Source organism: Mus pahari, chromosome 5 (genome assembly GCF_900095145.1).
Source record: "Mus pahari chromosome 5, PAHARI_EIJ_v1.1, whole genome shotgun sequence".
NCBI classification, from domain to species: Eukaryota; Metazoa; Chordata; class Mammalia; order Rodentia; family Muridae; genus Mus; species Mus pahari.
The window spans coordinates 131,487,805-131,501,985 of record NC_034594.1 but is presented as its reverse complement, the minus strand read 5'-3'; the positions used below and the strand labels follow the sequence as shown (position 1 = coordinate 131,501,985).

General features: G+C 42.9%; 1 protein-coding gene across 2 annotated transcripts in view; it reads right to left on the bottom strand.

The window, feature by feature from the left end:
* Window positions 1-14,181, bottom strand: part of Astn1 (astrotactin 1) — a 320,538-nt gene that overhangs the window by 90,507 nt on the left and 215,850 nt on the right. For both annotated transcript variants that reach the window (XM_021198865.2, XM_021198866.2), the window contains exons 10-11: window positions 11,066-11,203; window positions 10,419-10,569 (exon numbers count right to left, since the gene is read on the bottom strand). In XM_021198865.2, the coding sequence (XP_021054524.1) occupies window positions 10,419-10,569; window positions 11,066-11,203 (289 nt within the window). The remainder of the gene's footprint in view (window positions 1-10,418; window positions 10,570-11,065; window positions 11,204-14,181) is intronic.

Below are 14,181 nucleotides of genomic sequence, written 5' to 3'. Positions count from 1 at the left end.
TGTGTGTGTGTGTGTGTGTGTGTGTGTGTGTGTGTGTTTAAATCTTTTTGCTTCTCCCTGGGCACAACTCACACACATTTGCATTAAGGCACTGGCTCTGAAGCAGGCTGGCATGGAGCACTGTGGCAAGACAGAGCAAGTGGAGAGTGCTGCTTCCCAATTGGACCTCAGGCTGGCAGCAGAGAGGAAGTGGTAAGCCAGAATTAAAATGCATTAAGCAGGGATTCCTGTGGACTGGGGAAAGCAGTGGTGCTGTTTGAACTCCACATTAGGAGGGCACTTTATCAAATTTGGTACCAGTTGGCGATGTTGGAGAATGGAGTGAACCAGGCTGCCAGACTGAAGGTAAAGGGAGGCTTTTTCTGTAGCCTTGGAGAGGAGTGTGATGGCTCTCGCAGTGGGGAAATCATCACCTTGATGTCTCAGACATTCCATGGAAGCCACACAGCCTACCTAATTGTCTAGCCCAATCTCCAGAACACCCCATGAGGTGAGCCATAAGAGGAAACTGAGGCACAGAGTTTGACTCCTAACTAAAAATCATAGCTGCTCCATGCCAGTCCACACTTGAATCCTTGGCAGATCGGCTGTGGCATCCTGATTGAGTGGCTCTATCGTCTTCTCATGGCACATCTATTTAGCGAACCCGAAGCCTGCGCCATTCTCTCTCACAACTGTCCTGCGCTATCCTCATTCCAGGACATGGGGTAACCCTGATATTGCTTTAGACTCTCCAAGATTCTATTTTTTATTTTATTTTATTATTTTTTTCAACCTGGATCCTTATGCCTGTGTAAAGATGCTGTCCATTAATATTAACGCTGATTCTAACAGGTTGGGCAGCAGGGAACCATAAAGGCCAGGCTTGAACAGGTGGAATGGGGTAGAACTGAGTGTGTCTAGATTTGATTCCAAAACTCAGGATTTTAATGATTACAACATGCCCGTCTGTCAGCCTGTCTGTCGGTCTATCATATACCTATTTACCATCTATCATCTATCAATCTACCTATCTATCCATCCATTCACCTACCCACTCGCCTACCCATCTAATCAATGTGTCTGTCTGTCTGTCTGTCTGTCTGTCTGTCTGTCTGCCTGACTGTCTTTTGCAAGCACACTCCCCCATAACCAAAACAAAACTGAAACTTGGGCCAATGTGAGCCATGTCTCCCTTCACTCCCCACTGCCCACTGCTTTGACTGTTTCTCTCTCTCTCTCTCTCTCTCTCTCTCTCTCTCTCTCNCTCTCTCTCTCTCTCTCCAGGTACCTTGCCTTAGCTTCTGCAGATGTGTCTCTGCAAAGCCACCTCTGCTCCCTCTTGCGCCCCCAGTCAAAGATCACAGCAGGATATGCACTGTTTACTGACACTAATTCTGCAATTTCCTAAACAAATGTCCCAACCCCAGGACATGCCAGACCCCCAGCTTGGTCCATTCCCCCTTTCCCAAGAAGACAGATGGAATGCTGAAGGTGGCAGCATTTAAAGCCAATTCCAAGGGCTGCCCCCTGCTGTGAACATCCAGATGTTCCCTATAATGGTTATGATGGCAAACAAGCAATTGCAGAAACAAAGGGTTGTGCCCCTGGATTTGTTATCACCTACCCCCCCTTCACACACCCCAAGTTCCTCAGCTACCCAGCTGTTAAGCCAGATGTGTCACCAGAGGGAGGCTGGCTTAGGCACCACGTGGCTTCCCAGTCTTGATTTGGCTATAGAAACAAAGTGTTATTGGAATTAAATGTCTTGTACTGATGGCCCGGAGTTGCTCCACCTACTCTATCACCCTTTTGTAAAGCTTGTTAGAGGCCATCAAGCAGAATAAAGCCAGTTGTCCTGCTAATACTGCTTTTCATGACTTCAGTTCTCACACCAGCTAGCTCTAGTAGCCTCCAGCCAGATCTGCCCAGCTTCTCAGCAACCTTGCTTCTTTTCAGAGTGATCCACCGTGCAAAATTTTTGACGAAGACTTCACTGAGTGAAACAGAATGTTCCAGAATTCCATGTCCTGGCATATTCATGTCTTGCTTGGCCCTAATGCCTAGATGACCATGACTGTTCCAAAGTGGACCACCTGATGTTCAGAGTCTCTTAAAAGATTTGGAGAGAAGACAACCTTCGCTGTCTTGTCCAAGTTGGATATAGTCTTTTCTTATAAGTAAAGCTAAAAATAACAACTGCAGCTATCACGAATTAGGCAATTCTTTTCATAGACTATTTTTATCTATTGTATTTATGTAGTCCCAACAACACAGATACTTTATCTTCTTAATTTTATAGGTGGCTTAGAAAAACAAAGAAACTCATTTAAGGTCACCACTGGTAGAAAATGATAGAACCGCACATTGGGCCTAGACCTGTCTGACTGCCAAGCTGGTGTGCGTTTCTGATATTCGGCTGCCCACTTGTGATAAAATCTGGATTCCTTGGAAGAAGTCAAGGCAATGTACCAACAATGTGAAACAGTCCTGGAGATTTGCATTTGACTATTTAAAACTATTTCTGAAGTATATTCTGGCCTCAGTCACAGACTTACAGGTTTTTAGTCTGATATTTTTTTTCTATGTTCCTCCTTACACACACACACACACACACACACACACACACACACACACACACACACACACACCATGTTATTAGTGGAACTATTTTAGCACAAAATACTGCAAGCTGTCCTGAGTGATGACCTTGAAGGCAAAACAAGACCCTCAGTCACTGAAAAAGATGCAATTATATTTATTGCACTGTAACTAAGTTGGGTGGCAGTTCAGAGCGTTTCAGAAATACTTCCAGGAAAAAAAAATGTTGAAATGAAAAACCGAGATTTCTTTCATAGCTCTTGGTATTTGGAGCACCCATTCCCCATGGAGCTAATCATTCAAGCGAACAGGAAATAATTTTGGTTTCTCCCGTGTCTTCTTTCTGTTAAGACATTCAAATTTCAGGTTATCTCAAAATCTTGATCTGACTGCAAAGAGAGGCTACAGTCACCTGTGGCTCCACTTGCAGAGGCAGCTACAGCCCTATCCAAGGGAGCACTTGTCTATAGGAGTTGCAGTTTCTGCTGGCAAGCCTTAGTGGTTCTTTCCTCCTGGTTGTGGATAATCCTTCTGTTTGGACCTTGAAGGAGCACCATTTACCCAGGCAGGAGCTTCAAGGTCATATATTAACCTTGTTTTGCATAGGTTACTTTTAGAAGTTCCAGGGACTTTATAAACTACAGGTTTAAGAAGAAAATTCCATTTATTAGAGTCATAGTCCTCCCCCCACCAGGAATATCTAATGAATGACCTCATATTTCAGTGACCCCCTAAAATATACAAGGTTAATCATCTTTCATGAGATGTTCATGGCTTCTTGACTCATTACTGGTCTAAGGCATAATTTGCTAATGAGATTAAAATGACTTTTCCCCATTCAAATCCTTTTATTTGTCGTGTCCCCCCCCCCACCCCGCTCCTTTTTCAACCAATGAGTTTTGGTTGATTAATTGCTTAGGAGGCTAAATTGGAGACCACAGACGTCTCAGTTCCAGATTACAAAGTAGATACTCTGTTGGCAGATGGATATGAGTGATGGACGCATGAGCATATTTGTGTCTCCTGGGAGCAGAGGGACAGATTTCAGCAGCTGAGCCTACCTCACCTTACTTGGATGATTCATAAGCCAAAAGACCACATTTCCTACTGGAAATAGTTTTTTTTTTTTTTTCTCCCTATGTGGCAATCTCATACATTTTGCAAATGATGATTTCCACAATTTCTTGATGGGCTTTGACATGCTGGTTCAAGCCATACAGGACTTCTCCCAAGGGGAAATGTGCGATGGAGTTGAATTTATATTTCAGGCTGCTGTGGTTTTTCTGCCCCCATTTCTCTGGAAACCTCTGAAGTGTATTCATTTACTTATTGACCTACAGAGAGAAGGAGAGATGCTCACGCCTAATGGTCTCTGCACACAAAAAGTGAAATGACACATGTCATGGGAAGCCGTAGTGGACCGCGTGTGGAGGAAGGGTGTTGGGGTCGCTGAACGATTCAACATCCATTAGAGTATAATGGTCAGTGAGGGAAGGTCATGCGCTCCATACACAAGAACTCAGGACTGCCAACCCTGCTCTTTGCGGGGCTATACAATAGTCTACTTATCTAGTTTATTTCAATATCTTACAAAGCAGAAGCACTTGTTGCGTATTCTCTGTACCAGTGTGAGTGTGTGGATGAGGGGGAAACATGGGATTTCCGATTTTCTGTATTTGTGGTATAGCAGTGAATAGGCCTGAGAAGAAGGAAGGGGCTTAGGAGGATAGATCAGTCAGTAAAGTGATCGTTGCACAAGCATGAAGATGTAAGTTCACATTCCCAACACCCATAAAAGTAAAAGCTTAGTCTGTATGGATGCCCGTAATCTCAGCACCATGGAGATATGAACATAAGGATTCTTGGGGCTATACGGCTTTTAGCAAGGTGTCTCATTGAATTCTTTTTTTTTTTCCTTCCATTTTTATTGGATATTCTCTTTATTTACATTTCAAATGCTATTCCTTTTTCCAGTTTTCCTCCCTCCCAGAAATAACCTACCATATCCTCCCTCCCCCTGCTTCTATGAGGGTGTTCCTCCACCCACCTACACACTCCCACTTCCCTGCCCTCGATTCCCCCTACACTGGGGCATCTATCGAGCCTTCATAGGACTAAGGACCTCTCCTCCCATTGATGCATGACAAAGCCATCCTATGCTACACATGCAGCTGGAGCCTTGTGTACTCCCCTTAAGTCCTTTCTCTAACTCCTCTATTGGGGACCCCATGTTCAGTCCAATGGTTGTTTGTGAACATCCACCTCTGTATTTATGAGGCTCTGACAGGGCCTCTCAGGAGACAGGCATATCAGGCTCCTTTCAGCATGTACTTCTTGGCATCCACAATAGTGTCTGGGTTTGGTAACTACATAAACAAACTCAAAGGAAAAACAAAAACAAAAACAAAAAACACATGGTCATTTCATTAGATGCTGAGAAAGCATTTGACAAAATTCAGCATCCCTTCATGTTAAAAGTCTTGGAAAGATCAGGAATTTAAGGTCCATACCTAAACATAGTAAAAGCAATATACAGCAAACCAGTAGCCAATATCAAACTAAATGGAGAGAAACTTGAAGCAATCCCACTAAAATCAGGGACTAGACAATGCTGCCCACTCTCTCCCTACTTATTCAACATAGTACTTAAAGTTTTAGATGGGGCAATTAGACAACAAAAGGCGGTCAAAGGTATACAAGTTGGAAAGGAAGAAGTAAAAATATCACTATTTGCAGATGATATAATAGTATACTTAAGTGACCCCAAAAATTCCACTGGAGAACTCCTAAAGCTTATAAATAACTTCAGAAAAATGGCTGGATATAAAATTAACTCAAACAAATCAGTAGCCTTTCTCTACTCAAAGGATAAGCAGGCTGAGAAAGAAATTAGGGAAATGACACCCTTCACAGTAGTCATAAATAATATAAAATACATTGGTGTGACTCTGACCAAGCAAGTGAAAGATCTGTGTGACAAGAGCTGCACTAAATTGTAAGGAAACCTTCATGAAAACTGGGGCTGGGGTGAGGAGATTGAAGTTCTCTCTGCTACATCTACTTAATTGCCACTGTCATTAGTCATAGATGGTTCATCCAAATTTGTCTGTGATACTATTATAGGAATATAAGACCATACCACCTTATATAGCCAAAAATGCTTTATACATCTGATGAAATCAAGGATTTTGAGATGGGGAATAATCTTGGACTATTTAGATTGGCTCAGTGTAATCATAGAGTTGTTAAATGTAGAAGAAGGATACAGAATGGAAGAGACATATCCTACACAATAATGGTTAGAAATGTTCGGTATTGGGCTGGAGAGATGGCTCAGTAGTTAAGAGCACTCACTGCTCTTCTAGAGGTCCTGAGTTCAATTCCCAGTAAATACATGGTGGCATACAGCCATCTGCAATGGGATATGATGCCTTCTCCTAGTGTGTCTGAAGGCAATTACAGTGTATATATATATATATATATATATATATATATATATATATATAATATAGAAAGGCTATATATATATAGAATGAATCAAGAAAAAAGACAGAGAAACAGACAGAAAGAAAGATACAGTACCTCTGGCTTTAATTAGAAGCGTACCAATAGACCTCTGAACTGAAAAAAGTGTATAGAATCTAGAAGCTGAAAAGGGTAAAGCAATTGATTATTTCTAAAACCTCCAGAAAGGAATACACTCCTGACTACCCCTTAATTCCATCCCAGTTAGACCCATCCTAGCCTCTCATATAGACTTGAAATCTAACACATTTGTATAGCTTTAATCCACTGAACTCAGTGTCATTTATTTCAGCAACAATTTGAAGGTGTCTGGTGCAAGAGACTTTAAGGGCAGTGAGTAAGGTCTGGCCATCTGTAGTGGGTGGTAGCTTTATGCTCTGAGAACCCTCCAGAAGCTTCCGTGGCCCCTGGCTGTTGGAGTATAGTTCTATTTTTTAATGGTGTGTTGTGATTTGCACAAGGCTGTGCTTTTCACAGGTATTTGTTTTCTGTCCTTGGAGGCTATATACATAATAGTAATTAACTGGTAGCAATTAACCCCTGGGAGCCGAAGCATAACTGACAGGGCCTTTCTAGGAAGAAAGAAGATGGAGCAGTCCATATGGCCATAACATGAATCCTACCTGTATGGCTTGAGTTTAAATTAGAAAAATATACAACTGCATCTTCTGTGAGGCCCATATCTCTGGCTCCTTCCCAGGTTCCGGAAGGTCCATCTTGCTCTTGCTTCTCATTCTTTTCTCCTTTCATGAAAATATGTCTTTCTTTCTTTTTTTTGTTTTTTGCTTTTTGATTTTTGTTTTTTTATTAGATATTTTCTTTATATTTCAAATGCTGTCCCAAAAGTTCCCTATACCCTCCCCCGCCCCTGCTCCCCTATCACCCACTCCCACTACTTGGCCCTGGCATTCCTCTGTGCTAGGTCATATAAAGTTTGCAAGACAAGGGGCCTCTCTTCCCAATGATGGGCGACTAGGCCATCTTCTGCTACATATGCAGCTAGAGACATGAGCTCAGGGGGTACTGGTTAGTTCATATTGTTGTTCCACCTATAGGGTTGCAGCCCTTTTGGGTACTTTCTCTAACTCCTCCACTGGGGGCTCTGTGTTCCATCCAATAGCTGACTGTGAGCATCCACTTCTGTGTTTGCCAGGCACTGGCATAGCCTCACAAGAGGCCACTATATCAGGGTCCCTTCAGCAGAATCTTGCTGGCATGTGCAATAGTATCTGGGTGAGGTAACCCAATCACAAAAGAAGTCACTAGATATGCACTCACTGATAAGTGGATATTAGTCCAGAAACTTAGAATACCCAAGATACATTTTGCAAAACACAAGAAAACCAAGAAGGAAGACCATCGTGTGGATACTTCATTCCTCCTTAGAATAGGGAACAAAATACCCATGAAAGGAGATAGATACAGAGACAAAATTTAGAGCTAAGAAGAAAATATGACTTTCTTGGGAAGTCTTTCCATTCAATATACAGAGTGCAGAGGTGGGCCAATTTTTAAATGGCACTGGGTACAGATTATCTTTGCCTCTGGCCTTCCTCCAGATGACAAAGGAACACTCTGGTAACACAACAAGACTCGGAAACAATACAGCTGCCCAGTAGACTCAGGTCAGGCTCAATGTCAGACCCTTAATCATCTTTTCAGTAGAGTCACAAGCCTCATGATGACATGTGGTGCTCTCACAAACTCCACCCTTCTTCACAGGGACCATACTCTTTTAGAGATACGGTAAATGGAATATGTCTGCCAATTGGCTTGGCCCCTTTCTCTCTGGGAGCCACGTGGAGTAGTGACTTCAAAGAATTATGCTAATAGAGTTCTGGTATAATTGGGTGACTTTCTGCAGTGGCTCCAATTCTGCAAATGCATATTCATCAGAACTATTCCTGCTAGCTCCGTCTCACAGATTACAATGTGGAAACTGTAGGAATCCGTCAGCACAGCTATATGCCAAGGGAAAGGCCAAGGATGGTCAACAGAAAGCCCCTGACAGGCAACCCTGGCCCCTGGGGAACGGGTCCTGATAGAAAGAAGTCACAAGAGTCAGTTCCTGTGTATGGATATACCTATGAAAACCGTATGTGAGTGGCTAAGGAGGGTAGGCAAGGGAGGGTCACATAGGTGCATGCCCAGGTCTCAGTACTTAAAATGATCCCAGAAAATAATAAGGAATGAAAGATTGGAATTCTGGATAAAGGAAAGCAGGCTAGATGGTTAAAGAGAATAAAACCAAAAGTACCTCATCTTGGTGCCTATTTGACCAGTGAAATTGCCATCTGGGAAACGCAGGTGGGTGGGACTTGCCAGAGGAGGAGAGCACCAAGGGCCATCAGCTCACCTCCCGGCTGCACGTGGGAACTGCGAACTAACCAATACTATCTTCATATTTCTAAATACTTTGAATTTTCCCAAGCACCTCCCCACATTCTTTTCTGTCTTCTTTAGGTACCTGACAGATCATCTTACCTGCCCCATAACTTTATCACTCCTTTGATTTTCTCCATGTCCCCTTCTTTCTGAGCTAAGCCAGACCCCTCCTGGCTGCAGCTTAGTTGGTACCAGCTTAGTGACTACACCCTGGACACCAAATAGACATTCATCATTGACACTGAAGAGCTCCCTGAATGGAGCAGATGCTCAGAATTGAATAAGGAGGGTAAAAGATGGTGTTGGCTCTGCATCTTCACAGCTTCCCATGCTCTGGGTCCTCTCCCACATCTCAGCTGTCAGAATGGGAAGTTAAATGGGGCACCATATCCTCCCCAGGGATGGGAGCTTCTTTCTGGTCCTTTCTCCCAACTCAACATTGCAGAACTTTACATCTCAACGAGTGTTCCCTACCTCCCCTGTTCTCACTTTGAACATCTACCCTGACATCCTGCCCTGACCCAGACTCTCCCTTCTTTGAGATTGCATGATTCTCCCCTCTAAACTTCAAAAGAAGGTAGGACTAAAAAGAGATGAGTGTGTTATGGGAAATAGTAATGCCCAACGTAGAGGAACCAGCACCCAATGGCTTCATTATCTCTCCCTTTAAATTCCTGGTCCAGTACTGTCTTCAGTTCCATAAGCTGGGAGATGGCAAATGTGTCCTAACCCCATAAATCTTTCAGCTTAACAACATCATCTGTTTTTTAAACTAGCTAAATTTATAGATCTGAAAACAAAAAGAAAACAAAACAAAACGAAACAAACAAACTTTTTAAAGAAGCAGGGTTCCTTGACGAAATGTCTCGACCTGATATTTTTGTTGTCGTTTTGTTTTTGTTTTTGTTTTATTTTGTTTTGTTTCTTAGACAGGAGCCCTGGCTGGCCTAGAACTCATTATGTAAAGCAGATCTGCCTCAATCTCAAAGATGCTTGCCTCTAAAGAGGAAGCTGGAGAGGTCAGCGTGGGTTCTGGCAACTGTTGTTGTTGGCCTTAGCCTTTAACAGCTGAGACATCTCTGTAATCCCCATCACATTTTGGTTATGTTTTTCCTTTGGGTGTGTTACTCCTAAAATTTTCTATTAGCTTGGAGCCAATGCCATTTGTTGAAGCAACTGATTAGCTTTCAAATAGCTCTTACCAACTATCTTGTAAGACTTTACTATTAAATCTACGGAAGTTCCTCTAGATGTTGCAGGATATTTGATCACACTGTGAACCCCTAGCCTGTGTTATTTACTGGAAAAACCTGTCTTGTGGTGTGACTCAACCTTAGCACACACCTTTAATCCAAGAGCTTTCTGTTAACTATAAACAGGATTAAGTAAAGTCAACCTTAGGTAAAGAGGCAGAGCAAGCAACCAGTTGACAGGGAATGAACATAAAAAAAAAAACATAGAGTGTGAGAGGAAATCAGGAGGGATGATAGAGACACATGTAGGAAGTAGAAAGGAAGCACATTCAGTTTGGAGAGTGGAGTGGGGCTGAGAGGACTTGGAGGAGAATTTCCTTGTGGGATGTCCACTAAGGAGGAAGGTCAGCTGAATGCTTCTCTGCATCTCTGAGCTAGTGGACTTTCACCAGATCATCTGGCTCCCAAGTCTTTATCAATAAAATCAAACAATTGAGATTTTGTTTAAAAAGAAAAACAACAACAGAAAAAATACCACCACTTAATAGCACTCTGTGAAGACTTCCTGATGGTCTGATTTTAACTCCCCATTCCTCTCAAGAGAAAAATTCTTAATTTAGACTAGATGGTGGTCACACAGATTTGCTTCTGCATGATTGTATCATGTGTATCATTGTATCTCCTTGCCTCGACCCTCCCCCCCCAGGACCCTCTATGATGGAAGAAAGAACATACCACACAACCAGTAGAGTCCAACTTGCGATCTGAAATGCAGCGAAAATTCTTACTGCAGCCTCCGTTATCTTTGCTGCAATCACGCACTGGCCCAAAGGAGTCTAAGAGGACCTCCAGGCTGTCAAATGATGATGATGTCATCAGCTCCTCTCTGTATGAAGAAGCAATGGAGGTATCAAGGGATTCCAAAAGCCACAAGTGTTCCTATATTCCATGTTCTGATCTAGTTTCCTTTTTCTGGTCTCACTCTCTTTTATTAAAAAAAAAAAATTGAAGATTAGCTATACTCAAAGTGTTGAACTAACAAATCATGGGCATTGGCCATATCTAGGAACTGAGCCAAATCCTATAATGCCTGGTCAGAGAAGGAGATCTGAATATAGGCAAGGAAATTAACATTTTATTGCCTGTCAGTCCTTGAGGTTTGTGGGAAGTGCTTACAAACTCTAATTTTATGTCCTCTTCCAGTGAATGAGCCTTAGGTTATGCAATATTGACCCAGATAAAGAGCAGACCCTGGCTATGTATATAGGGAAATTGAAGGCAGCTTAACAACTTCAGCTTGCTCTACCTCTGCCTCCCTTAGTTTTGGTACCTTCAGGTGGTTTCTCATTTCACCTCCTAAGCCACCCTGAAGCAAGACTCACCTGACCTCCACAGCATCTTCCATCACAGTCATATCCGTCTTACACTTTGCTGATGGATTGATGGCTAGTTCAGCTGGTGGAATCACAAAGCTCTTACTTAGGGGTAACCACATGCCTTCCCCGAGGGTATAGGTGAATCTGCATGGACACACACACACACACACACCAAGTGGTTACAACTGGGCATAACTGCCCACTAGTGCTCTGTCACTAGCTGCCTCCTCTTTAGTCTTCATGAATCTACAATTACGCACATACCAGGTGACGCTGCAGGGACCCCCACACCAGGTAGTTATGGTGTTGCATAGCAATTACACCAGAGGATGTAGAACCTGTCACCATGTCCTCCTTTCTCATCTTCCTCATCTCTTGCAGTGCTCTTCAGCTGGGTGAGACAGTGTCCCCAGCAGGAACAGTGTGGCCGAGTCAGAGAAAGGCAGAGAGGCCTTATCCTTCTCACAGCGCCAAAGAGCAGAAGAGTTGATCATAGGACCCGTTTGCCCATTAGAAATGGCTTTTATCAAGTCATCAAAAGGGAGTCTCAGAATTTTTTCAGCTTTGAATTCGGGATTCCCTTGTGTTAAGTCATACAAAATTTGGAAGCAGTTTAACTGAGATGAGATGCTGGTTACCCCCATCCTCATCCTGGGTCTGCAGTGGCAGCCAGAGTTTCTCCCTGAAAAGGAAGACGTTTCCCTTTTCCAGCATCTGTGTGACAGGGATGGAAGTAACTGAAGTCAGGGGCCTCCAGGGGTGAGAATAGAGAGATGAGCAAACGAACAAAACAGGCCCAGATTTATCTTCTGCACGCCTACCCACACCCTGAGCTAACAATGATAACCCATGGGATACTGGGAAGACTTTTTAAAAATGTATTCTTATAACAAGTGCTAAAAGGAATAAAAGAATCAATCAGCATTTCAAGGGAGAGCTTAAGGAAACCAGAAGAGATTATTTGTTTGTTTGTTCATTCATCTCATCTCAAAGACATTAAAATGCTCTGTATTCACAGTAAAAAATAATAGTCTCAGGGATAAAAGCCAATGTGGGTGGAATATCACAAGGCGGTGGCAGCCTAGCGTCTCCTCCCAATTTGATGTGGCGGGAGGAACAATGGAAGGATATGTGCAATTAAGCAGAACCTCTGCACCAGCTCTGTCTGCATGCTGGTCACAGCCACATTTCGAGCCCCACTCAGCTCTCCCCTAGCCCACACAGTCTTCTCTCCTCTCTGCATTGCCTGAGATGACAGGAAATCAGACTAGTGCCTTAGTGTTTGTTTGTTTGCTTGTTTGTTTGTTTTAAATGAAGTGTGTAGCCCGAGCCAGAGTGCTAGCCACAGAGCCAATGCACAGACCAGGGATGCACAGCTGTGTGTGTCCTTCCCATGACCTGAACGACAGTTCTCACCATCAGGGTAAGATTGGTTCCAGCTTCAGCACAGGGGATTGTGGGAGAGAGGCAGGTGGCCTGATTTGGAGCTATTTCTTCCATTTCTGTACTGTTGTTTCTTAGTCCTCCAGGCTTCTGAATCCTCTCAACTTCTGAGGAAATTCTGAGATGCTCTAACTCTGTAGGAGGCTCTCAGACCTTCCTGCCCCTTCCTATGAGGCAGCAGTCAAGCCTAGGACTTGGCAGGTGGTGCGAAAGGCTATTGCTCTATTCACCAGGAAATCAACCAGTAATATTTATTGAAGGCACAGCAGCACACTTAAACACACACACACACACACACACACACACACACACACACACACACACACACACACATTTGTCAATATGGCAACACACCAGGCTAATCCGAGGTGCCCTGAGTCTGGGAGTTAAGGATAAATGTGGGTTGAAATAAATGACCTTCAGGCATTTGTATGATTTCATTTGTATTCCATAAAGAACATTCTTGAGGTGGACCTGTGCACCAGGCAGCTTGGACAAGGACAATACTAACACACAGCAATTCAGAAGAACAACCACAAGTTTGAATGGCATCAGAAGTAATGTGGACATTGGACATTGGCCTTTGTCTTCTATTTTGATTTGAAAATAGTTTTACTTGAATAATGTAACAAGGTTTAAGAAATAGTTGGCAGTTGTGTTACATTTGTTATGGTTAATTATTTTTATGGAAGAATGTGGTTCCTGTCTAAACCATCTCACAGTGTTCGTAAGGGGGGGACATCCATAATTCGCCCGAGCTGAAACTATTTAACATATTCCTGTGTGTGCAAAGTCGAAGAATCTGAATGTGTCACTGTGATCATATCTTTAGCTTTTTCTGACCCCAACCCGGCTTTGTATTTTTGTTCCCTCCATACCATATGATGGCAGTTCCTGATATCCCTACTCTTGTAATCACTTTACTTTATCTTCTATTACTATTTCTTTCTAGATTCTATTTTCTCTTTTCTTTACCTGAGCTGAGTCAATTAGCCAATCGTTTGCTGTCATAAAGACGTCCATCCCAGAAGCTTGGCCTCTAATAGTCAGGCAGAGAAAAGGAACTCTTCTCTTTCTACATTACAGAATCTCTTCTGCAGTTCATGCATGGAATTGTGTGTGGCAGTTTTTCCAGGTTCACCATCACTGAGCAGAAAGTGTGTTCTTGAGTAGCAGAGGACGATGAACACAATTCCTAGACTGAGGGAGTCATTCCATAAATAGTCATTAAGTAATCAATAGGATATTTTGTTTCCTTCGTTTTCAATGGTGTCTGGATGACATACCCTCAAAGTTCAAATTTAAAGAATGCCTTGGCGAAGCTAATCCTTCCTGGTAAACAGGATGTGAGCTAACCTTTGAGTTTTGATGGCTCTAGTAATCAAGACATTACTTTTCTGTGAGAAGAAGATGAACTGCAAAACAATGGAGTCTCCTTTGGTCTGTGAAACCCTGTCAAGGTGAAACCCTGTAGGTCAAGGCAAGTTTGTTATAGAATGAAACTAACATGTATTGAGAATTCTAAACAACAAAAGAGAAATAAAGAAAGGAAGGGAGGGAGGGAGGGAGGGAGGGAGAGAGAGAGAGAGAGAGAGAGAGAGAGAGAGAGCACTTTTCAGATCTCCTCATTTATTCTCAAGACAGCCCTCTCAAATAAGTACTTTGGCCCCATTTTACCA